This window comes from Macaca mulatta, chromosome 1, assembly GCF_049350105.2.
Source record: "Macaca mulatta isolate MMU2019108-1 chromosome 1, T2T-MMU8v2.0, whole genome shotgun sequence".
NCBI lineage: Eukaryota > Metazoa > Chordata > Mammalia > Primates > Cercopithecidae > Macaca > Macaca mulatta.
The window spans coordinates 129,302,013-129,329,661 of NC_133406.1; the positions used below are offsets into that span (position 1 = coordinate 129,302,013).

General features: G+C 39.0%; 1 protein-coding gene across 2 annotated transcripts; it reads right to left on the bottom strand.

The window, feature by feature from the left end:
• Positions 1-333: 333 nt before the first annotated feature.
• On the bottom strand, positions 334-27,482 carry CD53 (CD53 molecule). Of its 2 annotated transcripts, XM_028830501.2 has the most exons (9): positions 27,382-27,482; positions 20,447-20,497; positions 9,079-9,158; positions 8,019-8,207; positions 6,172-6,246; positions 5,518-5,613; positions 3,525-3,605; positions 2,359-2,442; positions 334-1,135 (listed from the first exon to the last, which is right to left on the bottom strand). In XM_028830501.2, exons 3-9 carry the CDS (start codon positions 9,139-9,141, stop codon positions 1,064-1,066), a joined length of 660 nt encoding a protein of 219 aa, XP_028686334.1. In that variant the 5' UTR covers positions 9,142-9,158; positions 20,447-20,497; positions 27,382-27,482; the 3' UTR covers positions 334-1,063. The 2 variants fall into 2 exon arrangements, with proteins under 2 accessions (XP_028686334.1, XP_015003517.2); XM_015148031.3 differs by lacking the exon at positions 20,447-20,497.
• Positions 27,483-27,649: the final 167 nt, after the last annotated feature.

The window sequence follows — 27,649 nt, forward strand, 5'->3', positions numbered from 1 at the left end:
CACAAGTGGCAAAGATCTGAGGCTTGACAACAGCCAGGTGAGAGAGCTTGAGAGTAGATCCTCTTTCAGTTGAGCCTTAAGGTTACTGCAGCCCAGGCTGACATGTTGACTGCAGTTACATGAGAGACTGTGAACCAGAATCACCCAGCCAAACTGCTCCTAGATTCCTGACCCACAAAAACCAGGAGATAATAAATGTTTGTTGTCCTCAGCCACTAAATTTTGGAGTAATATTTTATGCAGCAGTAGATAATATACACCTGGCTTGGTGCATTAATCAGGGTAATCAGGCTGGGTCATGGAAGGAGTGTTTGATATATAGGAATATTGTGATTCAGATAATAAACTGTTTTATTTATTGAAGAGTAAAATAGTACATTAACAAAATCTTATCTGATAGAGAGATAATACCAGAAGTCTTCTTACTGTGATTATCAGCTAAGTTACTGGTTGAAGTTAGGATATAAATCACTGGATAGTTTTTGTCTGGAAAGATTTAGAACACATCAATAAGGCCCTCTAATAAAGAAATTGAAATGAGATCTTGCCCTTTGGAGAAAGAGAACTGTGTAATTCCTGTAGCCAGGGCTCTTAGTCAAAGAGAAACAGAAGGTTGCGACAATGGTCCAGTGAGCCTGGCCCCAGAATTCCCTTCAACTTGTCTCTTGCTTGACGTTGGGGAGAAGACTGGGCATGATTTAGAGGCTGGAGACTAATTCGACAATGGGAAGATGCAAAAATTCATATCCTGGGTTCACCCTTTGATGTTGGGCCATTAGATCCAGTTTCTCTTTGCCTCTCATGTCTCAAAAATGCTCAGATATTAGTTTCACCACTTTGAGAGACATGGTTGCTGCCATCAGTGGGTGAAAGATTGTCTTGCTGCCTGAGGTGGGATGTGCATGGCCAACACCCATTTCTCTGGTTGTATAAGACAGGGACCTAAAAAGGGAAAGGCTGGGAGGAGGATCATCCAGCAGGTGATCATTTAGGACTTCATGCTATAAATGGTTTTGCATTTCCAGAGATGAAACAAGTCTCTTCACCACAGGACAACTGCAGATCATAGCCCTATGCTCTGACTGGTTTTATCAATCTGGCAGTTCAGGGTCAGTGCAAAGGACATCCCCAACACCTGTGAAAAGAGTTGGGAAAATTTGAAGTCTTCATAAGAAAAGCCATTTCTTTCACAATTCTGGGATTGGCCTCTGAGAAAAAGAATGTATCCATTACACTGAAACCACCCTTCCCACCATTACTTTCAAGTCTCTCTCAGGAGCTCTTTCCTTTAGTTAAAGAATAGCAGTGGGGAGAGAAACGGGGTCAATGATGACAAGATAATAGGCTGTAAAGTACTGGAGCATGTTTTATCTTCTGAGGAAGTCACAGAAGCCCTGCTACTAGGATGGTCATATTCTGCTCACTGAACACTGTGCAATGACTTATCTCTGTCCATGCTCTGTGCCTCCTTTGTTTCCAAGCAGAGAAAAGTCATTTTCTCTGAGCTTCCTGGTTGAGTTTTAACTAATCTATGATATACCCAACACTTGGGTGGAAAAATGTTAGAAATATCACATTATTTTTGTCCTTTTTTATTAAAAAGGACAAAAAACTACCCTCAATTCACCCATCACTTGTCAAACTAAGCACAGAAACAAAGAGGAAATTGATTACAATTTTCATCATCAGCCCCTTAACATGCAAGATCAGGTTTTCAAACGAAATACTTTATCAATTCGTCTTTTTGAGACCAGCTGAGGAAGGATCAAAGTGGGAGTCTGCTTGTTGGCTTTCTGTTTGACTGCGAATCAGGTGAATCACCCATATCTCTGAGGAATAAATTGACCAGAGAGATGTTCTTTTTTTTTTTTTAGGAGACAGAGTCTCGCTCTGTCGCCCAGGCTGGAGTGCAGTGGTGCGATCTCGGCTCACTGCAAGCTCTGCCTCTGGGGTTCAGGTCATTCTCCTGCCTCAGCCTCCGGAGTAGCTGGGACTACAGGCGCCCGCTACCACACCCGGCTAATTTTTTGTATTCTTAGTAGAGACGGGGTTTCACCGTGTTAGCCAGGATGGTCTCGATCTCCTGACCTCGTGATCTGCCCGCCTTGGCCTCCCAAAGTGCTGGGATTACAGGCGTGAGCCACCACACCCTGCCAAGAGATGTTCTTACAGCACATTTTCTATATACCTTAAAGTAAATTGTTAATTACATTATTTGCTACTTGGCTGGGGGAATTCAGATACTAGTAAAAATAGCTAACATTTATTGTGTAAATACTGTGTACCTGGTACTATTCTGAAACCTTTCCTGACTTAACTCATGTAATCCTCACAGTAACCCTGTGATTAAGCGCTTACCTCGATCACACATACACAGATGGTGATGATTCCGATATACAGGAAATTGGAATGAAACCACAGTCTTGCTTTCGCGTAGCAACCCTAGAAAACATTTCAGTTACAAATGATGCCACTCTAAACATTTCAGTTACAAATTCCACCATATCAAGAGGATTATTTGGAAGATACAGTGCTTTGCATTTTGCTTTATGTAATACAAAGAGACTTAGGTATTATATTTTTATTTTCTTTGCATGAATGAAGAAACAGGCATAAGGTGGGAAATATTAAACTAGAGACTTTTCTGGTATTGTTATCATTACAGTGGTACCTAATGTAGAAGTCCTAGATCCTTACCTGCTGAGTTAAACTAGCTTCTAAGAGGCAGGTCAGCAACCGACATCCTACTGTCTTTGAACACTCAGTGCTGATCAGAGATTAACATACGGCATGCAATACTAAAATTGGTTTGCATTTCACTTTCTGCTTCAACATTCAGTAAATCCATCATAGCCCCACCAAGCACCAGGGCAGCTGCTGGTCAGTGCGTGTCCTAGTCTTTCTCCACAAACCTGAAAAATCCTGGAGATTTCCAAACCCCTTCAGGAACAGATAACAGGAGGAGACAAGACCTCAGGGATTTGGTCTAGTTGGAAGATAGTTATGGCTTCTTCTCAGAGCCTATTCTGGAGATCCAAATTAATTGGACAGGTTGTTTCAGTAGTTCCACTAACTCTGTCTCCCTCAACTCCTTACTCCTTCACTTATGATTCATTTCCCTAAGGGGCTGGATTCTGCCATCTCCAAGGAAGAAGAGCAGAGAAAGAGGGAGAGGGGGAAACTTTTCTATCTTGACCTTATTCATTTCACTTTTAACCATAAGGAGACCTACTTCTTGCTTAAGAAATATCTAGACACAACCCTCTGCTACTTTCACACAAACTGTTCCCCTCTAATGTAATAGTCTAGTGTAGCAAGATCAATCATAGTCTCTAGTCTAAATGATTTTGTTCCTATGTTTTTCTGACTTTTCTAATTACCCAAGGTTGTTGCCTTGGCCTCTCTTTTATTCAAGGTCCCCTGTTTCTCGATAAAAAGTCTAGGTCTTCTATGACTGCAGTTTCCAAGGTAATTAAACATTTAAACAAAGAGGTCAGTAACAGAAACATTGCTAACAAAGTTACCTCCACATTTGGATCTGAGGGGCAAGATGCTGGTGGGCCACTGGTCCAATCACTCGTGCCATTTATACCACAGCACTGGAGCTAAAAGCCAAACCCCCAAAATGATGATGGTTAGAAAGTCGACAGTGAAAAAAAGCTGTGGACCTTAGAGGAAATGGTGGGCCCTTCAGAACTGACTCTATAGCAGAAGTCCAGAATTGGTCTGATTACTATGGGCTCCTTGAAACAAAGTGCTTTCTAATCTGTTATACCATTTCATTCCCATAAGATCCCTGTGGAGTAGAGACCCCTGTGCTTAATCTAGTCACATTTTACAGATCAAGAATAAGGCACCCAGGGACTGCATAGTGGAGGGATTAGGCTGACCACCCTTGGACTCACCAGACAGTCTTAAGATCACAGAAAGTAGGACCATCAAACATGATGTACCTGCTTACATGATGCAATAGGAAGTGACGGCTATTGCAATCTTATCACAAAACAAAAACCACATCAAACTTTTAAGTTCACGGGGCTTACGGGAGACAGAGACTCCCTGATACCAAAATACTCGAGGAAGCAACTAGCCAGATCTAGAGAGTGGAGAAGTCTAAAGAACAAACAGCCTAATTTCTTTCCACAAAAAGCAAGAACAAAGAGGGGTACTATTATAGATTAAAAGATAAATAGAGAGACCTATCATTCAAATATAAACACATAGGCCTTGTTAAGATCTTGATTTGAACAAGTCAATTAAAATTTTTTGAGAAAATTAGGGAAATTTAATTATATGCTTTATTAGTGGTATTAAGAAATTACAAAATTTTAGGTGTATTAAAAAGAAGTTCTTTTATATTTAGTGGGTGAAATAATATATTGTTGCCGGGCGCGGTGGCTCACGCCTGTAATCTCAGCACTTTGGGAGGCCGAGGCGGGCAGATCACAAGGTCAGGAGATCGAGACCACGGTGAAACCCCGTCTCTACTAAAAATACAAAAAATTAGCCGGGCGCGGTGGTGGGCGCCTGTAGTCCCAGCTACTCAGGAGGCTGAGGCAGGAGAATGGTGTGAACCCGAGAAGCGGAGCTTGCAGTGAGCCGAGATCGCGCCACTGCACTCCAGCCTGGGCGACAGAGCGAGACTCCGTCTCAAAAAAAAAAAAAAATAATAATAATAATATATTGTCTAGTATTTGTTTTAACATATTCTAGCAAAAAAAGTGTGGGGAATTAGAGGAGATGACACTGGAAAATATTAATTATTGAAGAGTTGAGAGATTCATTTTTCTGTTTTTCTCTTTACTTTCGCATATTTCTAAAAATTATATAATTAAAAGTTTTCTAAACTGAATTGAAAAAATAAAGAATTGGAGATCTAAAGAAGTTAGGGGACTTCCCCAAGGCTACCCAATTGTGGTCTCCAGGTTCTAATTCCTGTGCCATTTCTTCTACTCCACACTAAGCCAGCGTGCAGTCATAGTGGTACTGTTTTGAGACACAAATAGTTTATACCGGTGCAAGGCTCCATCTTTATCTCCCAACACATCACATCAGGAACGCAGAGCTTGTATATGCTGTACATATACATATACATGTTTGTGGGTGGAAACAGCGCATGAGGAATGGGGTGTTGGTGGGCTATGTAACAAGCCTGATTTGGGCAACTCAGGAATTCAATGGCAATTTCTTGTGTTATACAATGCTGTTTTCAGTAAAATTTTGGAAAATACATAAACTAATCCAGTTTGCTGTGTTTGGGTCTTCTTCACATCCTAGTAGAACTTAGATAATAAACCTATTCATGTTAGAAAAGGATGAAAGAGAGAATGTAGAGAACTTTGTACTAATCAGACTAATTACTGGGCTCCCATATTTGTGATAGCCAAGGCATTATTCTGGGATTCAGCAGTGTGGACCTTAGATTCTGAAACTTCCAGAAAAAGGAACTAGCCCCCAGGGTTTTAGACTTGAACATGAAGTCTGGGCTGATCTGAAGAGGATTCCACTTGTACTCACAAATGACTGGATGGAGTCCCACGCTGCCTTGGTGCTATTGTCTGAGTGGTAACGGTGGATGCTGTCGGTCAGACCCTTAGCCACATACTCATTCAGCTGGGCAGGCACATTCCAGCAGAGGAGACATGGTAAAAAGCAGGTGAGTTCAAGGAATAAGGAATTTCCAGTATAGGTTAGTGGTTCCACTCGCTCTTCCCTTCCAAATGGTCTCCTCAGAACTAAGGGTGAGGGGAGGCTGTTTATCTATGGGCATACATGCTGAGCATGAGATGACATTGAAAGAAGAAGTATTTAGTAGGCTTGCTTCCTTCTAGAGCTCTGGCTTTACAAGGGAGGAAAAGGGGCAATTAAAGCAAGGACTATCCTTAGGCACTGAGGCAGACATTCTCTCCTGCCAAACATACAGAGGAAAGCAAGTAGAGGAAGAGACACTTGTTTTACTGTTCTTTCCAGGCACCCCTCAAGATACCACTCAGATACAATCTCTTTCATACAAATTTTTTCTGCCCCCAATTACAATTACTCTCTCTTTCCTCTATCCTTCCATTTCATTTCTATATTATAGGACTTATTTTGTAATTTTGTAACAACTTCTCCACTGCATACTCCCCACTTTCAGTATTAAGACAATGAGTTGTGCTCTTTATAACTTACCTTCTGTTCATATACAAAGAGCAGGATGGCCAAGATCACCTCGGCAAGGAGGATAATCAGCAGCAGGATGAAGAACTGGGACAAAGCAGATACATTCTCACAGCACTGATCCCCATTCTCGTCCCACTCCCACTCAGCTCTGGGAGCATCCAGGAGTGTTTGCACATGTGCAGGATGTTCCTGTTCTGCCTCCTCAGGCCTTTGTAAGCCTTCTTTTGTTTTGTGAAAATATGTGTTTTTTTTCTACAATTAGACTCTAGAGGGCAGATCAGCTGTCTTCTTTGTTCTCTCCTACCTGCTGTGTCTATCAGAGCACGATATGCGTAATACATACACAACACCATTTGTTGAATAAGTTAAGCAATTTTGACATCTACCTATTGAAGCAGTTAAGTAAAAGCTCAATAAACTAGATCATTTGGGGCCTGGTCCTTTCTACAAGATCAGGATACCTCTGTGTGGAGGACTGCTGGTAGTGGCTGAGAGGAGCCCTATACAATGGTGAAAAGAAGGGTCCTAGCCATGGTTCTAACTCATATTTGTTTCCAGCTTCCGATGCTTACTCCCTTTATGCTAATAACACACAACAGAAAACATTTTCACTTATTCCTTCTCCTTTACCTTTTTTACCTCAACATTAATTTTGACTGCTTAAAACATTTACCTTACCCCATGTCTGCTATCTTCCATCCTTTGCCATTAGTCTGAGAACTATCTGAGAAGAGGGACTTTTTTTTATTCCTTCTCTTGGCTGCAGTTTAAGAGTTGACCCATAGCGACTGGGCGCAGTGGCTCACGCCTATAATCCCAGCACTTTGGGAGGCCAAGGCAGGCAGATCACATGAAGTCAGGAGTTAGAGACCAGCCTGACCAACATGGAGAAACCCTGTCTCTACTAAAAATACAAAATTAGCCGAGCATGGTGGTGCATGCCTGTAATCCCAGCTACTCGGGAGGCTGAGGCAGGAGAATGGCTTGAACCCGGGAGGTGGAGGCTGTGGTGAGCCGACATCGTGCCATCGCACTCCAGCCTGGGCAACAAGAGCGAAACTCCATCTCCAAAAAAAAAAAAAAAAAAAAAACCACGAAAAAGTTGAACCATAATGGAAAAAAAGATTAACCAGATGACTTAAGGAAGAGCCAAGGTGATTAGAAACCCACATCTATTGGTAGAGTGGCACTGTTACACCAAGCTCTGTTCTGGGAACACTAGAGAAATGCAGAGCTCAGTGTTCTACAGGCACTGTGCTTACAGGCAAAACCTAAGCCTTAACGTACTCCTCGGGATAGTACCTGATAGGCAATATGCAAAAGGCTCTAGCATCTCTCACATTAGACCTCAACGGCTGCAGCCAGAGCCCTCAACTAAGTTGGATCTCTATGGAGTATCTTGTGCATATATGAGTTAAGGAAGCATCCTCTGGCATTTGGGGAGGAAAGAATCTAGAAATTATTTTTCCATTAGTTAGTGACTCTGAGTCAGATCCTGAAAGTACATAATAATAGCTAGCATGAGGAGGATTTTGGAAGATAGATGACACCTGGTTTCATCCAGACATAAAGAAAAAATAAAATGCTATGAAGGGGAATTATAATAATGACAAAGGTCATTATTAGCAGTGTAAAATGGCTACCAAGGGGGATAGCAATGCCCTCTCTCACCTGTCCATGGGACCTTAGTCATACATAATATACTATTGGTCTGGGCAGACTTGGCTGATCTGAGGTACCAATCTCATTTTCCTAAGATCTTTCTGTGCCTATAAGTGACCTACCAAAAAACATCTTGCCTGGGACTTAGGCACCATCTCCCTTACTTGGGGCACCACATCTCTGTAAGGACTCACCGACATAAGCAGGCACTTGTTTTCCTTGATAGAGCCCATGCAGCCCAGGAAGGCAACTACCATGATAATGGAGCCCACAATGACAAACACATTGCCCAGCGTGAGGGAGGGGAGGTTATGGAAGAGCACTCCGAAGTTGTTGTGGATCAGCAGGTAGATCCCAAAGCCCAAAATGCAGCAGCCACAGATCTGAAAGGAAGAATCCCACAACATCCTGAAGCAAAATGTGGTTCTTGGGTATCTCCTCATATTCTCACTTCCTTGAGATCAGAATCACTTTATTTTTAACTGGCTCAATCAGAGTCTCATGAACAATTTTTTTACCAAACTTTTCCATGCTTACATTGGAGAGGCAATCTCAGCTTTCTCATGTGGAGACCTACTCACAACTCTTCCTACCCATTTCGAAATACCAAGGAAAAAGCACTCCTGTGAGCCGCACAATATCTTCACTATATATAGGTCTAACTTCCTGTTCCTTATTTCAGTCACTCACACATGGCTTTCCCTGTGGAAACCATGACCATGTAGAGAAGATGTCCTGCTTGAGGAAGCTCATCTTGCTAGGCAGAAAACTAGAGAAGCCAAACTTATAATAATCTTCTCATATACACAAGTACCAACCCATCCTGTATCTGAAATTCAATTGCTGAATTTTGTACAGTGAAACCTCCCCGGAAAGGGTGACTTTCCTTTCATTCACTTATTGTTTCAAGGAATCTAAAAAAAAAGACAAGAAAAACAGAGGCACTCAATACCCAAAGCACACAGTCTCAGGTTTCTCACCTATATATATGAGCTATAAGTAGTAGTAAACTAAAGCCCTCAGAGAGAAACAGCACCTCCATTAATAACTGCACTAGTACCTTTCAATTTTGCAGGTTTATTCTGTGGCAGGAAGAGGGGAAAAATTATTATTCCTTTGTTTCTAGGATGGTTGTGCTGGACATGACCCAAACATGCATGCATTTTACCCCACACCAGCCTCTTCAGTAGAGGAGAGAGGAGAGCTTAGCTGGGGAAAGGTGAGCTTAACCATGCTCAGAAGAGACACACTTACCCAAAAGAGCAAGTTGAAGAAAAACAGGACATACTTCAGCAATTTCAAGCTACTCATGCCCATGCTGTGATATTCTTGCCCTAAGGAATAAGGAAGAAGAAATTAAGTTACCTGGCTCTGTAAGGTAGCCAGAGATCAGAGTGCGCAAATGTTCAGGGATCTCTAGCATTACCTTGGGGTTGAGCTGTGGCTCTCCTCTGGAAAGTTTCCCCAAACTCTCCACTTTCCTAGTTTCTGAACTGAAATACCAACTGGCTCATCTTAGACATTCAGTTTTTGTCCAATTCAGTAAGTCAACAATGCTTAACATTGAATTAAGCACTGTAGAAGAAAATAGAGCCATTCTTAGAAGAGGATGGGTCACAGTGACAAAGACCAGGCCAGTGCTTCAGCTCTATCTGCAGCATTAGCAACTAGTGTCTGGGCACTTACTTAAGCCCTTGAAGTCAGGGATGAACTGGTCAATCAGCCATCAAGAAAGCCAACAGCTTGATGGGCCAGTTTCTTAAATACTCTATGATTCATGTACATACTACATTTGATAGTAAACTTCTCCACATGAAAGTGGGGAGAACATAGCCACGCCTCATTTATTCTTTTACTGCAGAAACATTTATAATGTTTTCTGTTCTAGATGTTGTGGAAAACACAACTGTGACTAAGCAGTAGCTATCCTCCAGAAGATAACAGTCTTACAGCAGAGATAAAACAAGCCAACAAATATGCAATGGGGAAGTAAAAAAAGATAGCAATGTAAGTTTTATTTTTTTTTTAAACTAGAATATCATTTTCTTAGTGAGGACATCAGTTTCCAATGTCTGGTCCTCAATTCTAGAAATCCAGATACAGAATTTTGACCTCCCCTCCCCTCCCCTCCCCTCCCCTACCCTCCTTTCTCTCTCTCTCTGTCTCTCTCTCTCTCTTTCTTTTTTTTTTCAGAGTCTCAATCTGTCACCCAAGCTGGAGTGCAGTGGCACAATCTCGGTTCACTGCAACCTTCGCCTCCCAGGCTCAAGTGATCCTCCCATCTCAGCCTCCCAGGTAGCTGAGACTAAAGGCATGAACCACCATGCCCGGATAATTTTTGTATTTTTAGTAGAAAGGAAGTTTCGGCCGGGCGCGGTGGCTCACGCCTGTAATCCCAGCACTTTGGGAGGCCGAGGCGGGCGGATCACAAGGTCAGGAGATCGAGACCACGGTGAAACCCCGTCTCTACTAAAAATACAAAAAAAAATTAGCCGGGCGCGGTGGCGGGCGCCTGTAGTCCCAGCTACTCAGGAGGCTGAGGCAGGAGAATGGCGTAAACCCAGGAGGCGGAGCTTGCAGTGAGCCGAGATCGCGCCACTGCACTCCAGCCTGGGCGACAGAGCGAGACTCCGTCTCAAAAAAAAAAAAAAAAAAAAAAAAAGAAAGGAAGTTTCACCATGTTGCCTAGTCAGGCCTCAAACTCCTGACCTCAAGTGATCCACCCACCTCGGCCTCCCAAGGTGCTGGGATGATTACAGGCATGAGCCACCGTGCCTGGCCAGAATTTTGAATTTTCTGTCAGAGGTAATGATATTCTATAAAGTGACTCATTTTTAAAACTGTGCACAGGACTGATATTTAAAGCAGAATGTTGAGGCAGTGTTCCATTAAAATTATGCCTTTTCCAGTGCATGGGTCACTTGTGCAATCCATAGTATCTTCTTTGCAGTTTCAAGGTACCCGGGAATCACATGGTCTTGAGGGAATAGTTCATCCAGGCTGTAGATAACCCTGGTGAGCTACTTCTCTTCCACAATAAAGTGAATTTCTCTGTTGTAAACACCAAAAACTTAGATCTATTTCATACCCTTTTCCTTTACTTTGTGCTTTTTTCCCCCTTTTTCTTCTTGTCTTACTCCTCAGGATTATCCTTAAATCTACATCATTACTTTAATAAAATTAAAATAAAATTAATTGGATTACAAATGCATTTGAATATATATCAAGAGTCAAATGTGATGATTTACTACCCAGGCTTTGAGGTCAAACTCGAATTTTCCTCTTACATATGCCATTAAACAGCTTTGTGAGAATTGGACACCAAACTTAACAGTTCTAGTCATAAGTTCTTCCTACCTATGTAAAACGGGCCAATACTTATCCCTCTTAGGGTGGATGTGAAGATTAAATGATCTTATCACACAGACTGTGATACAGCAAGACCGGTACTCAGTAAATTGAACCCATGATTATTTAGTCTTTTTTTTTTTTTTTTGACGGAGTTTTGCTCTTTAACCGAGGCTGGACTGCAGTGGCATGATCTAGGCTCACTGCAACCTCCGCCTTCCGGATTCAAGTGATGCTCCTGCCTCAGCCTCCAGAGTAGCTGAGATTACAGGTGCCCGCCACCACATCCAGCTAATTTTTGTATTTTTTTTTTTAAGTAAGGACAGGGTTTCACTATGTTGGCCAGGCTGGTCTCGAACTCCTGACCTTGTGATCTACCTGCCTCAGCCTCCCAAAGGGTTGGGATTACAGGCGTGAGCCACCGCGACCTGCCAATTATTAAGTCTTAAAGAACTATTCTGTTTATCAGGAGTAAATGATGAATTTGGGTGTTTCCCAGCCCTTTATCAGTATCAAAGTACTCAAGAAACAGTGATAAAAAGAAAATCTTAAAACAACCAGGGGAAAAAAGACCTGTTAAGGAATAAGGAACAATTGTAAGGATAATAGCAGACTTCTTACTGGAAAATAGGCAAGCTGGAAGAAAGTGGAGCAACACATTTAAAATACTAAAGAAAAAAAAATTGTCATCCTAAAAATCTATACCCAACAAAAATACATTTTACTAACTAAAAAAAGGACTTTAAGATATATAAAAGGTGAAAGAATTCCACACCAGTAGATCCATACTACAAGAAATGTTAAAGGCAATCCTCTAAGTAGAAGAAAAATGAGACCAGATGGAATTACAGATTTACACAAAGGAACAAAGAGCACCAGAAAAGGTGGCTACAGGAATAAATGCACAATACTTTTTTCTTTTTATTTAAATCTCTTTAATTTATTTTTATTTTTATTTATTTATTTTTTTTTTTTTGAGACAAGGTGTTGCTCTGTGACCCAGGCTGGAGTGCAGTGGCATGATCTTGGCTCACTGCAACCTCCGCCTCTCAGGTTCAAGAAATTTCCATGCCTCAGCCTCCTGAGTAGCTGGGATTACAGATATGCACCACCAAGCCCAGCTAATTTTTTGCATTTTTAGTAGAGAGGGGGTTTCACCATGTTGGCCAGGCTGATCTCGAATTCCTGACCTCAGCTGATCCGCCTGTCTCAGCCTCCCAAAGTGCTGGGATTACAGGCTTGAACGACCGCACCTGGTCTTAAATCTCTTTAAAAGATACTGAACAGTTCAAACAAAAATAATAACAATATTGCATTGCATTAATAATAAATGTAAAAGTAAACTTTACGATAATAATAGTGTAGAGGCTGGGAAGGGAGAAATGGAAGTATACCATTGGGAGCTTCTTATATGTGAAGTGGTAACCTCACTTGAAGGTAAAAATCTTTAAAAATACTAGATTAATCAAAAGAAGCCAGAAAAAGAGAAAAGGGGGAACAACAGATGGGAAAAATAAAGAACAAATAGAAAAATGGACAAATAAAAAACAAATATGCTAAAATCCCAACCATATCAACATCACAGTAAATGAAATGGTCTGAATACTTAAAATATGAAGCAGGAATAAATAGATGAATTATAAAAACAAGACCCAATTATGTTGCCTACAAAAAATGCATTTAAAATATAAAGAAGCAAATACATTTTAAAGTAAATCGACAGAAAAAGATATACCATACTAACACTAATAAAAGGAAAAAAAGGCTGGAGTGTCTATATTAGACTAAAACAAACACTATTACAGAAAAAATCATCAAGGATAAAGAAGATTATAATTATAAAGGGACTGATTGAGCTAAAGAACATAAAAATCTTAAGCGTTTTTGCACCTAGTCAAAATCTGAGACAGAAATGAACAGAACTGAAAGAAGAAATAGACAAGTATACAGTTATACTTGAATAGTTCAATATCCTTCTCTTAATAATTGATGGAATCAGTAGACAGAAAAGCAGTAAATATTTGAACAACAGCACCAATCAACTTAAACTAACTGATTGTGATAGAACACTCCACCCCACAACAGCAGAATATACATTCTTTTCAAGGTTACATGAAACATTTACCAAAATAGACCATTCTGGACATAAACCAAGTTTCAATAAATTTAGAAGGAATTGAATTAGAAATCAATAACAGAAATATCCCTAGAAAATCTCTTCAAATTGGGAAACTAAATAGCATACTTCTAAACAGTTCATAGATCAAAGAAGAAATCAAAGAGAATATTAGAATTCTGAATTGAGAAAAACTTTAAAAACATGTTGAAAATGTGTGAATGTCACTAAAGCAATATTTCGGGGTGAATTTTAGTGCTAAATGTCTATAGCTGAAAGGAGAGTGGTCTCCAATTAATGACTTCCGATTGCATCTTGAGAAACTAGAAGAAGTATAACAAATTAAACCCAAAATAAGCAGAAGGAAGTAGGTAATAAAGATAAACACTGAAATCAATTAAACAGAAAAACAAAACAAAACAAAAAAAACCTCACAAAAGTTGGCTCTTTTAGAAGACTGATAAAATTGATAAACTTATACACAGGTAATCAATTTTAAAATAAAGAACAAAAATTATCAATATTAGGAACGAGAGAACAACACTACAAATTCTATAGATATCAAAAGGATAAGTCAATATAATAAATGACTTGATGCCAATACAACTTAGATGAAATAGATGAACTCATCGAAAGGCACAAATTATCAAATCTCTCTCAAGAAATAGATAACCTGAATAATCCTATCTCTAATAAGAAACTGATTTTGGAGTTTAAAAATCTTCCCATAAAGAAAACTGCTAGTCCGGATGTCTTATTGATGATTTCTACTAAATATGTAAGGCAGAAATAATACTGATTCTATATCAAATCTTCCAGAAAATAGAAAAGGAGGGTACAGTCTCTAGCTTATCCTGTGAGGCCAGAATTTTCAGTTACTAAAAGCAGAAAGATATTACAAGAAATAAAACCACAGACCAACATTCCTCAGAACAAGATGTGAAAATCATAAACAAGATTTTAGTAAAAAACATCTAACAATATAGAAAAATGATAAGAAATTATGAACAAATGGGGCTACTCTCAGGAATGCAGGGTTATTTTAACATTGAAAAAGGTACTTAATCATATTAACAAACTGAAAGAGAAAACAAATTATCTTCTGAATAGATACAGGAAATTTATTTGACAAAATTCAACATCTATTTCTGATAAAAACTTAGCAAACTAGGAATAGAAGAACACTTACGCAAACTTATAAAAGGCATTTATGAAGGGCATAGAATTAAGAACATCATACTTAATGGTATAATACCAAATGTCTTACCCTTATATAAGGAAGAAAATAAGTCTGTTTACTCTTAACTACTCTATTTGGCATTGTACTAGAGTTTCTAGGCAGTGCAAATGAAATATGAAAAGAATGGCATCCAAATTGGAAAGAAAACGAAAGTAAAACTGTCTTTGTTCACAGATATCATAAATGTCTTTGTAGAAAATCTAAATAAATCTACAAAAAAAACTACTAGAACTAACAAGTAAGTGTAGCAAGGTTGCTAGACACAAGATTCAATCTACAAAAAATAATAGCATTCTATGCACTAGTAACCATTAGAAATCAAGTATTTTTTTAAAGTATCATTTATGATAGCATCATATATGAAATACTTAGGCATAAATCTGACAAAAGTTGTGAAATAATTGTACGCTGCAAACTTAAAAACAAACATTGCTGAAAGAAATTGAAAAGATGCAAATAATGGAGAGATATACCACATCCATCTACCAGGAATTCAATATTTTTAAGATGTCAATTCTTCCAAATTTATCTATAGATTGTAATCCCAATCAATACTACAGCAGAATTTTTTGTAGACTTCAAGCAATTAATTCTAAAATTCATTTGGGAATGCAGAAGACTTAGAATAGTAAAAATGAGTTTGATAAAGAACAAAATTGGAATACAAACACTACCTAATTACATTACTTTCTATAAAACTACAACAATAAAGACAGCATAGCACTGGTGTTAAATAAATATATCAGGAGAACAGAATAGAGAGTCCATATGTATATGGACAACTGATTTTCAAAAAAATACAAAATTAATACATTAGAGAATGAACAATACTTTTTTCAACAAATGGTGCTGGGAACAATTGTCTATTAATATGCAAAAAATGAACTTGCATTTATACCTCTCTCCATATGAAATCATAACTAGTAGTGAATCATAGATCTAAAGGTAAAATCCAAAACTATAATTCTCCAGAAGGAAATTTAGGAGAAAATATTTGCAACCTTGATTACACAAAGAGTTCTCAGATAAGACACCAAAAGTACAATAAGTTGATAAATTGGACTTCTTCAAAATTAAAAACTTCTGCTCTTCAAAAGACACTGTTAAGAGAATGAAAAGACAAGGCACATAAGGCAAAAAATATTTCCAAATCACACAGAAGATAAAAGGCATGTATCCAGAGTATAAAAACAACTCTTGAAACTCAATGGTAAGAAAATAAACAATCCAATTTTTAAAATGGGCAAAAGATCAGAACAGACACTTAAAGAAAGAAGATATTATATGGATGGCAAATAGCACATGAAAAAAAATCTCTACTTCATTAGTCATTAAGGATATGCAAATTAAAACCATGGTAAGATACCACTCCACATCTCCTAGAATGGCTAAAATGTTTTCAAAACCTGACCACACCAAGTGTTGGCGAGGATGTGGTGAAACTGGAAGTCTTACACACTGTTGGAGGGAATGTAAAATGCTATAGCTATTTTCAAAAGCAGTTTGCTGGTTTTGTACAAAGTTAAACATATACTTATCATATGATCCAGCCATTCTACTCCTAGGTATTTACCCAAGAGAAATGAAAGCATATGTCCATACAAGGACTAGTACAGGAAAGTTCATAGTTTTATTTGTCATAACCCAAACTGGAAGCAACCCAAATGTCCATAAACAAGTGAATGTATAAATAAAGAGTGGTATGATTTTACAATGGAAACTACTTAGCAATTAAAAAGAATGAACTATTGTTACACTCTACAGCATAAGTGAATGTAAAAATAATCATGGTGAATGAAAGAGGGTAAATAAAAAAGAGTATATTCTGTATGATTCCAGTTATATAACATTTTAGAAAATGAAAACTAATCTATAGCAACAGAAAGTAGATCAATGATTGTCTGAGGATGAAGGTAGGGGAGGGTAGGAGGTGAATAGAGGGAGCAGGGAAGGGTGAGAGAAAGGGATTACAGAAGGTCACAAGGAATCTGTAGTGACTGATGCATATGCTCAGTGTTTTGACTGTGGTGATGGATTTATGCATGGGTACATTTACGTCAAAGGCCCCTCCTAATTTACTCTTGTCCATCAATTCACACTCATGGCAACACCCCCTGTATTATACTTTAAACTTTAGCAAGCAATATTGAATCCTTGTCTTAATGTTTCCTTCTTTACTTTGCTAATGTGTTTCTTTGCTGAAATTTCCCCTTTTCTTTATGGTCTCTTATTCTAGTTAGTTACTGATCATCCTAATGATTCAGCTCAAGTGTCACTTTTCCAGGAAGTCATCTCTGTTTATGTCTAAGTGTTCACACCCAACCCTCACTTCTCCTAAGGAGTATCTGTAATACCTGTGTACCTCTGCCATTGTACTAACCATTCTGTTTTATAAATGACTATTCCCTCACTAGAATATGAGCTCCTTGAGGGTAAGATCTATGCTATTCATCTTTGGATTCTCAAAGCCTCATTACCTCAGAATTATCTGATGTAGTGGAATGAACATGACACTGCAGAGTCAGGAGCCTTGGGCTTGAATTTTTAGTCTACTAATAAACTGATGTTTTGGACATAGGCAAATAACTAACTTACCCATCAGTAACAGAAAGGAATTGAGCCAGATGCCTCCTAGAATCACATCAGCCCCAACATCCTGGTATCCTATGACAATTAGTTCAGGCCCCTGTAACCTGATTGTCCACAGAGCACCAACTGGCTAGGTGCCCAAACTTAGGGACATTCCTACTGATTCTTTCCTTCACAGACAGGAAGAAGAACCTCTTCTTCCTTCCTCTCCCACTTTCTACCTTTCCAGACTCAGACCAAATTGAGTAAGAAAATCTTCTCACCTGGTGAAGATTGTCACTACTTTTGCCACATGCCATAAGGGCCCCAGAGAGAATGCTGCTCCATTTCCCTTTCCCCTTCTTCACTGCTACTGGGCAGTGATTAAGCCTCCCACCCCTTCCAACTACCATCTAGAGGAACTGACACCCCTCCCACAGTCAAAGTCTATGACTCTCAGCTCCATGACTCATGGTTCTATGCAAAAACCACCAACATCAGTTTCCAGGAAATCTGCATGACCAAACTACACTTAGCTGTGGCTACCTTCCACAACTCAACATGGAGGTTAGGGATTAACTTTATCCTTTAGTTTCCTCCAATGGGCTTGAGCTGGTAGACCTGTGGATTTCTAATTCCATCCTGTCTTTTTTTGACCTGGACTAACAGCACCATGTAATCTACTCTTGAATTTAATCAAGCTTAGAAGTGGTTAAGGTTGGATAGAGGCTTCAAGAACCTCTGGGAAGTTGAGGTGGGACGAGCCCTTGAGCCTAGCAGTTCAAGACTAGCCAGAACGACATAGTGAAACCCCGTCTCTATTTTAAAAAATTTTTAAGTTAAAAAAAAAAAAAAAACCTCTATCAGTTCTTCATCTTCAGCCTTATCTGATCCAATGTTACAAGCTGGTCTGGAGCCACAGTAAGACAGCTTTGGTGCTACATAGACCATTACACTTATGAGATATTAATAAGTGCTCTTCAAACAAAAGCCAAGATAAAGAAAAAAACAGTGTAAGAGAAAAGCTTCTTATATGCTAATGTGCGCTGTGAAAAGAGAAACATATATAACTACAAACCTATTTTTATGTTGGAGATTACTTATTAACAGCTCAAAGAATATAGTATTCCGTGGAACACAGTTTGATAAACACTAGCTTTGGAATCAGACAGGTCTAGTTTTGAATTCTGGTAGTACTACTTATCAGAAGTGTGATCTTGGGCAACTTGCTTAACCTGTCTTTCACTATATCTTTGAAATAGGGCTATTAATACTTACCTCAGAGGTTGTTCTGAGGGCTAAATGAGATACTATTTCCAGGATGGCCCAGTCCCTGAGTATCTGCCTTATTCAGTGAATACTCACTGAAAGATCAAGTTCAGAGCTTACCTACCAGTCCATTCCTAAGGGTAACCCTTAGCTTCTAATAGATTTTTAGGAATAAAATATACATGGGGCCAGAATAATCCTTTGCTTGTTTCATAACTTTTAAAAAGAGATTTCTTGTGCCATTTGTAAAAAAATTTTAAAAAATCAAACAATAAAGAAAAGTACATGTTTCTTTCTCCATTTGTACCTATTAGGACAAATTGAAAATTTCAAATTTCAGTAATAAAAGATAAATAAATAAATGTAAGTATAGTTTCTGTAAGACTTCCTTTCAGTGAAGAAAAGTGTTTAATAGAAAAACACCTTTGTATGCTAAGATTGAGAATACATTATTAGAACACATTTCTTTCTCCACTGAAATCTGTTAAGACATGTTGGGAAATCCCAGCAATAAAAGGCAAATGTAAGCACACTTTCTTTAAGATGCATAATTATTTTCTTTCAGTGAATGGAAGAATTTGGTAGAGCAACACCTTTGTAAGCTAAGAGTGAGAATATATATTATTAGAACACATTTCTCACTCCATTGAAATCTATTAGGAAAAGTTGAAAAATCCAGCAATAGAAAGCAAATGTAAGCATGCTTTCTTAAAGAAAAAAAAAAATCTACATTTAAAAAATAAAGAAAAGTATAAAGAAGAAAGCATAAAGTCTTCTGAAATCCCACCTCCCAGAGATAACCATCATTAGCATTTTGGCAAACATCTTTCCAGACACTTCTCCATATACATTTCTCTATATACAGATTTGTCAATTTACATACAAGAGCATTTGCGAGGTAATTATGGCTCCCTATCCCTTCCTACACAGAGCCTGTAGCACTCTTTGTTCCTTAGCAAAGAAAATTGAGGCTGTGATTAAGAAAATTTTTTTCTAAATAGGAGCGAAAATCTGTTCCCAATGAGGGCTCCCAAATTTAGGCTTTCTTGCTCAAACAAATTTAGATACATAATAGATAGTTCACTGAATCCCACAAAATACTGAGTTCCTCATAAATGTCTTATTTATAATCCTCAAATCAGCCTGACAACATAGGTGTCATTAGCCCCATTCTGCAGAGAAGTCAAGGACTGGCACAAGGTCACCCAGCTAAGAATCATCAAAGGCAGGGTGAAGGCCAAGGTCTTTCAGCCTCCAAAGCCCAAGCTCTTTCCACTATCCCAGGCTCTGGTTTTGTGCCTGCTACTTCCCAATTCATTTGGTGCAATGTGTTGAGCATCCAGGAGAAGGCCTTCCATTTTTCATCAGCTTGTGCCTCTGCAGTTTGAACTCCTATGAGCAGTGGCTGAGATGCAATCAGAGTTATGGCTGTACGTCCTTTTGAAGAGCAATAAGCAGTTGTAGCGAAAGAAGCAGGAGTAAAATAAAACAAAGCCAAAGCATCAACTCTCATGTATTAGTGTCGGCTCATCTCTCCATCAACTTATCAAGGAATGTCTGTTACCTTATTCCTTCCTAAAATTGTAATCTGGTAAAAATTTTGTTTCATCTAGGCCACTGTTAGGGGAGGAGATTTGGTGATTTATAGAAGAAGAGAGAAATAAGGAAGAAGAAAAGAGGAGAGAAAAAATGAAGAAAGACAAATCCAGATGATCTTGGAAGCTCACTTCCTCCCATTTGGGAGCTTAGCAAGACACTACTAACAGCTGAAGTGGGACAGGGACTCTTCTAATAAACTTACTCCCTAAATCAGGAACAATCACCTAAAACAGTTAGCACTGTTACAGAGTCAAGAGACCAGAGGTTCTCTTTCCTCCTATGTAGAAATATGCAGAACTTTACAGACAGGGTCGCTTGGCTAGAGCCCTGTCCATGGCTGTGCTCAGATTAAGCAAGACTCTTTGTGGGATAAGAAAAGCCACTTTGTTGGTATTCCTATCAAAAATTTAAATAACCTGAATCTAATCATGAGGAAGCATCAGATAAACTCAAATGGAGAAACATTCTAAAAAAGAACTGACCTTACTCTCCAGGAATATCAATGGCAAGAAAAACGCAGGAAGTGTTCCAGACTAAAGGAGACAAAAGTTAGAGTTGAAGGCAATGCATGACTAGAAATTTCCTTTTGCTATAAAGAATATTAATGAGGTAATTGGTGGAATCTGAATAAAATCCATAGATTGTTAATTATATTGCATAAGTGTTAATTTCCTGGTTTTGATCATTGTAAAGTGGTCATATAAGAGAATGCATTTGTTTGTAGAAATATACACTAAGGTATTTAGGGGAAAGGGCATCAATCAAGTTACTAATTACTCTTAAATGAGAGAGCCAGAGAAGAATAAACAAATGAAGTAAAATGTTAACATTTTGGAAATCTGGGTGAAAAGAATTTAGAAATTTTTAATAATATTTTTTCAACTTTTTTATCAGTCTGAATTTTGTCAGAATTTTTTTAAAGAGTTGGAAAATAAATAAATGATCTAAGGGATTCTCATCTCAAAATCATTACAATTTAAGTCTTCTATGTTATAAATATTGAGATTCTACAATAGTTATTTTAAGAAGACTAAACCATGGAATAATTCTTGAATGCCTTTATTTGCTCCTGATATAGAGTAAGCCATAAGTTCAAATTTACTTTAACAAGTAAACTTTAACAAGTTTTAAAAGATATGAGGTGTTAAAATCATTTCTTACCCCTATTCCTCAATCTAGTTCTCCTGAAATAGAAAAGGCCAAACAAAAATATTTGGAAAATAAAATATATATTTAGTTTTTCTAGTGTTTAGTTTTCTAGCATAGTGGCTTAGGATCAATTACATTTACAAGTAAGCTGTATTTTTATGTTTGTTTATGTTAAAATGCACTAAGAATTTATGTAAACGAAGAATAGTCTAATGATGCCTACTTAATAAAAAATCTCTTAGGAAAGGGACTATAGTATAATATAGAAGCAAGAGCATGCCATAGAGAATCAGAAGACATTCTAAATAACTACTAAGTAATTTTATGATTTTGGACAAGTCATTTTACTTGAAAAGTAAGCAGATTGGACAGTTGCAACAGCTCACATTTATTGAGCTCTCATTATGAGTTAGATACTTTATTTGAATCTAAATAATCTCTAACATCACTTTAAGTACCAATATTCTAATTCTTGGAATATAGCACTCTCATTTTAAATGATTATAAAAATGTATCCTTGTGGCATATTTGCTTTTACAACAATTCTTGGTCATAGCTATGAGGTATTGATGCTATTGCTTGGGTAGAAATTCTGCTGTGTGCTGGTTTTTTGAAAATATCAACAAAATTGATAGATCGCTAGCAAGACTAATAAAGAAGAAAAGAGAGAAGAATCAAATAGACACAATAAAAAATGATAAAGGGGATATCACCACCGACCCCACAGAAATACAAACTACCATCAGAGAATACTATAAACACCTCTACGCAAATAAACTAGAAATTCTAGAAGAAATGGATAAATTCCTGGACACATATACCCTCCCAAGACTAAATCAGGAAGAAGTTGAATCCCTGAATAGATCAATAACCGCCTCTGAAACTGAGGAAATAATTAATAGCCTACCAACCAAAAAAAGTCCAGGACCAGACGGATTCACAGCCGAATTCTACCAGAGTTACAAGGAGGAGCTGGTACCATTCCTTCTGAAACTATTCCAATCAACAGAAAAAGAGGGAATCCTCCCTAACTCATTTTATGAGGCCAACATCATCCTGATTCCAAAGCCTGGCAGAGACACAACAAAAAAAGAGAATTTTAGAACAATATCCCTGATGAACATCGATGCAAAAATCCTCAATAAAATACTGGCAAACCGAATCCAGTAGCACATCAAAAAGCTTATCCCCCATGATCAAGTGGGCTTACTCCCTGGGATGCAAGGCTGGTTCAACATATGCAAATCAATAAACGTAATCCAACATATAAACAGAACCAAAGACAAAAACCACATGATTATCTCAATAGATGCAGAAAAGGCCTTTGACAAAATTCAACAGCACTCATGCTAAAAACTCTCAATAAATTCGGTATTGATGGAATGTATCTCAAAATAATAAGAGCTATTTATGACAAACCCACAGCCAATATCATAATGAATGGGCAAAAACTGGAAGCATTCCCTTTGAAAACTGGCACAAGACAGTGATGCCCTCTCTCACCACTCCTATTCAACATAGTGTTGGAAGTTCTGGCCAGGGCAATCAGGCAGGAGAAAGAAATAAAGTGTATTCAATTAGGAGAAGAGGAAGTCAAATTGTCCTGTTTGCAGATGACATGATCGTATATTTAGAAAACCCCATTGTCTCAGCCCAAAATCTCCTTAAGCTGATAAGCAACTTCAGCAAAGTCTCAGGATACAAAATCAATGTGTAAAAATCACAAGCAGTCCTCTACACCAATAACAGACAAACAGAGAACCAAATCATGAGTGAACTCCCATTCTCAATTGCTTCAAAGAGAATAAAATACCTAGGAATCCAACTTACAAGGGATGTGAAGGACCTCTTCAAGGAGAACTACAAACCACTGCTCAGTGAAATAAAAGAGGACACAAACAAATGGAAGAACATTCCATGCTCATGGATAGGAAGAATCAATATCATGAAAATGGCCATATGGCCCAAGGTAATTTATAGATTCAATGCCATCCCCATCAAGCTACCAATGACTTTCTTTACAGAATTGGAAAAAACTACTTTAAAGTTCATATGGAACCAAAAAGGAGCCCATATTGCCAAGACAATTCTAAGCCAAAAGAACAAAGCTGGGGGCATCACACTACCTGACTTCAAACTATACTACAAGGCTACAGTAACCAAAACAGCATGGTACTGGTACCAAAACAGAGATATACACCAATGGAACAGAACAGAGTCCTCAGAAATAATACTACATATCTACAACCATCTGATCTTTGACAAACCTGACAAAAACAAGAAATGGGGAAAGGATTGCCTATTTAATAAATGGTGCTGGGAAAACTGGCTAGCCATATGTAGAAAGCTGAAACTGGATCCCTTCCTTACACCTTATACAAAAATTAATTCAAGATGGATTAAAGACTTAAATGTTAGCCCTAAAATCATAAAAACCCTAGAAGAAAACCTAGGCAATACCACATAGGCATGGGCAAGGACCTCATGTCTAAAAAGCAATGGCAACAAAAGCCAAAATAGACAAATGGGATCTAATTAAACTAAAGAGCTTCTGCACAGCAAAAGAAACTACCATCAGAGTGAACAGGCAACCTACGGAATGGGAGAAAATTTTTGCAATCTACTCATCTGACAAAGGGCTAATATCCAGAATCTACAAAGAACTCAAACAAATTTACAAGAAAAAAAAATGACCCCATCAAAAAGTGGGCAAAGGATATGAACAGACATTTATCAAAAGAAGACATGCATACAGGCAACATGCATACAGGCAACACATGAAAAAATGCTCATCATCACTGGCCATCAGAGAAATGCAAATCAAGACCACAATGAGATACCATCTCACACCAGTTAGAATGGCAATCATTAAAAAGTCAGGAAACAACAGGTGCTGGAGAGGAGGTGGAGAAATAGGAACACTTTTACACTGTTAGTGGGACTGTAAACTAGTTCAACCATTGTGGAAGACAGTGTGGCGATTCCTCAAGGATCTAGAATTAGAAATATCATTTGACCCAGCCATCCCATTACTGGGTATATACCCAAAGGAGTATAAATCATGCTGCTATAAAGACACATGCACACATATGTTTATTGCAGCACTATTCACAATAGCAAAGACTTGGAACCAACCCAAATGTCCATCAATGATAGACTGGATTAAGACAATGTGGCACATATACACCATGTAATATATGCAGCCATAAAAAAGGATGAGTTCATGTCCTTTGTAGGGACATGGATGAAACTGGAAACCACCATTCTCAGCAAACTATCACAAGGACAGAAAACCAAACACTGCATATTCTCACTCATAGGTGGGAGCTGAACAATGAGAACACTTGGACAAAGGAAGAGGAACATGACACACAGGGGCCTGTCATGGGGAGGCAGGAGCGGGGAGGGATAGCATTAGGAGATATACCTAATGTAAATGACGAGTTAATGGGTGTAGCACACCAACATGGCACATGTATACATATGTAACAAACCTGCACATTGTGCACATGTACCCTAGAACTTAAAGTATAATTTTTAAAAAAAAAGAAATTCTGCTGTGTGCTTATGAAATGGATAATGAAGAGAGAGCACTCACCTCTAACTCTCAGCATAGAGATTCCTGGCCTTTACTCTGAGTGGTCATTCACTGACTTTGCAAATGCATGTCTTTCTCTTTTCCAGAAGCTACCTCCAGTCAGCCTTCCCAAACTGGCCACCCAACCTCCACCTCAATCCTTCCCTCCTCTGCCCCAGCAGCCATGCTGTCCTGCTCTGCACAGCTGTCTGGTTTCTCTGAGTTACTTTGCTTCAGTGCCCTGCACCTGCAGTGGCAGATGGGTCCTGGGAGCTTCCTGACGACAGGTGCCCAGTCTCTAGGGCCCAGGGTGATTTACACATAGTGGATGCTTGCTCAGTACAAGAAGTGCCCTGGGCTGACTAATCTAGGAACGCAAAACAAACCACTATAACTGAATCAGTGCAGTACTTCCTGGAACAGAAGCTAAGCTGAAAACAATGGCTGTAACCTCACAAGAAGCTCCACCCTTCCTTCTGCTCTAAGTGAAAATCTAGGTTGAGGAGGGAAAAACCTGCCTCTTCTCCCTCATTTCAACCCCACATCCCATCAATTCTGTCGTGTGAACATGGTGGGCATAGCCCCACCCAGAGCTGGACCTAGGACCTGCCTGGTCAGCGATCTTGCCCTCCACTTTCTGGTGCCAAGTAGGAGAAAGGACTTTCCACTTCATGTGACTCTGTAAGCACGGTGTGTTACACTGCAGTCTCACTTGCTCGCTCTCATTTCTAACATGCCTGGAGGTACACACTTCTTTGAATTTGAATATACAGCACCCTTGGTCTAGAATGTCTCCATAGCAAACCCATACTTCTGTGAAAGTGAACCCACCAGTCACCTCTCCAGGGATTCTTTGGCACACTCCTAACTCCTCCTACAGTTTGTGCACATTCTCCATCTATTATAGAAAAGAGCACATTGCACTGTATTTGTATATTGCTGTGATTGTAGTCCACAATAAACTGTACAACTCCTTTCAGATGATAATCTTCTCTGTTATCCTGTATCTCCAGCACCAAGTGCCATATCTGGCCATGGGGTAGGAGTGGGAAAGGAGAACCGCAGTCCAAGGGCCTCTGTGCAGTCAGGGGTCAATCAGAGGGCATAAAAAAGGAAGGACTGACAGACTTCATCCTTTCCAGTTTGTGCCTCTTGTCAGTGAACAAAGGTGAGGTCATTTAGGTGGTGGTAACCATAGCTGTGAAGGCATGGACTCGGAATCATTCCTCATGAATGTAAAGGTACCCAATCCTTTCATTTAAAAGTTAAATGTTCTTAACTGACCCACACAGGAAACATCACAGGAAATAATGTTTCAGTTCAGTCTTTGCTCCCATTCAACCACAATTTCAAAATAGTACAGATTCTCCTCAAGATTGAGAAAGCAAAACCTCTTTGTTTATCCAGCAGCTAGGAGTCTGCTTTTTCTCAGCTTTCTTCCAAAGCACATGCATAGTATGATATCTCTTATCTCCCATGGGAGTTCCTTAAGAGTAGGACTGTTTGCTAGATAAATATTCTCCTTCTACCTTTTCATCTCCCTCCCCCACAATTCCCAAAGCACAGTGCCTGGCCTCAGGAGGCACCTAACACTTGATTATTAAGTGTTTTTTCTTCTAAAAGCCACTTTTAGTGTCTTCTAAAAGTGTTTTAGATGACTGCTTTTTATTTTTTAATTCAAGGCTCAATAAGCTCTCAGGTGTTTTGGGAATCTAGAACCCTCTCCCCTGTCCCCACCCCTCTTGGAAATCTAGAGCCCTCTGCCCTGTTCCCAACCCTCATTCTTAGATGGGTGGGTGTAGTCAAAGAGAACTTTCTCCTTTCTGCTCCAGGGCGTACTCAAGTGAAATTCTCACAGGTCTTGGAAGAAGAAAGCTCTTATATAGAGTTTCCTATGGTGGTCACAGAGTCAGGACCAAAGCTCTGCTATCACTTTGCTGAGTTCATGCAACCTCAGTCATTAGTTACAGCACATGATTGGAAATTACTGCAGTATCAAGTTTTGGGGATTGCATTTATACGTGCATCAGTGGTCACGTTTTGTACACCAAGGATAATCTGGAGAAATGCTGAGGATCACAATGCGCTTCCTGCTCCTTAAAAGCCAACAATCTACACGTCCTTTAGAGGTGTCTAAAGGACCTTTTAAAATACAGTTACTGAGCACATCCTGGTGTTTTGATTTTTAGCCACCTTTCTATTTAGTGGCTTTGAAGAGTCACTAACTTAACTTTAGAAAATTTCTCAAATGAAAAAGAACTGTGTCTTCTAGCTGTCTTTCTAAAGACAGCTCTGGCTGTGGGCTCTTTCCTCACTTTAAAATCACAAGGCCAATTTTCTGAAAACCAGAGCACATAGGAAATCTCCCCATTGTCATCTCGCAGAGAAAGCTCCAGGCATCAGGAATTACTACACAGAGTAATTCAAGCTCTGTAGCAATTAAGGCGTGTGAATGCCTCAACTCAGAGATTTAGATACCGGGAACCTGATTAAGTAAAAGCATTTCTGGCCTGATTGCCTTTGGGGATGTTACTAGTATCTTGCTAATCTGTCTTACTTTGTGCACTTAATATTTGCGAAAGAGAAGTTGCAGGAGATTTTATGGTTACTAACGAGGTATATGGAGACCCCTAAGAATACGCCCTACCCCACATTAGACAGCAAACCAGGTTAAAATGTCATCAACCTTACCTTTTCCAGACACCGTTCCTCAGTCCTTTAGGCAGAATTTAGTGATTATCCTTGAGGTGGCTGAGACAAGGCTGGTAACACGGGTATCCGGGGCTATTTGTGTAAAAGGAGAAGTAAAGGGCGAAAAAATATGATCGTGCTGTGACGACAGGAAGCCCAGATGAGAAGAAGGAGGAAGTGAGGCTGAGTCCGCCCTCTTTCGCCTCAGAGACTCAGTCCTTCCCCAGTGGCTTTTTAGAAACTTCCTCCCACAGCCCACCCTAAACTA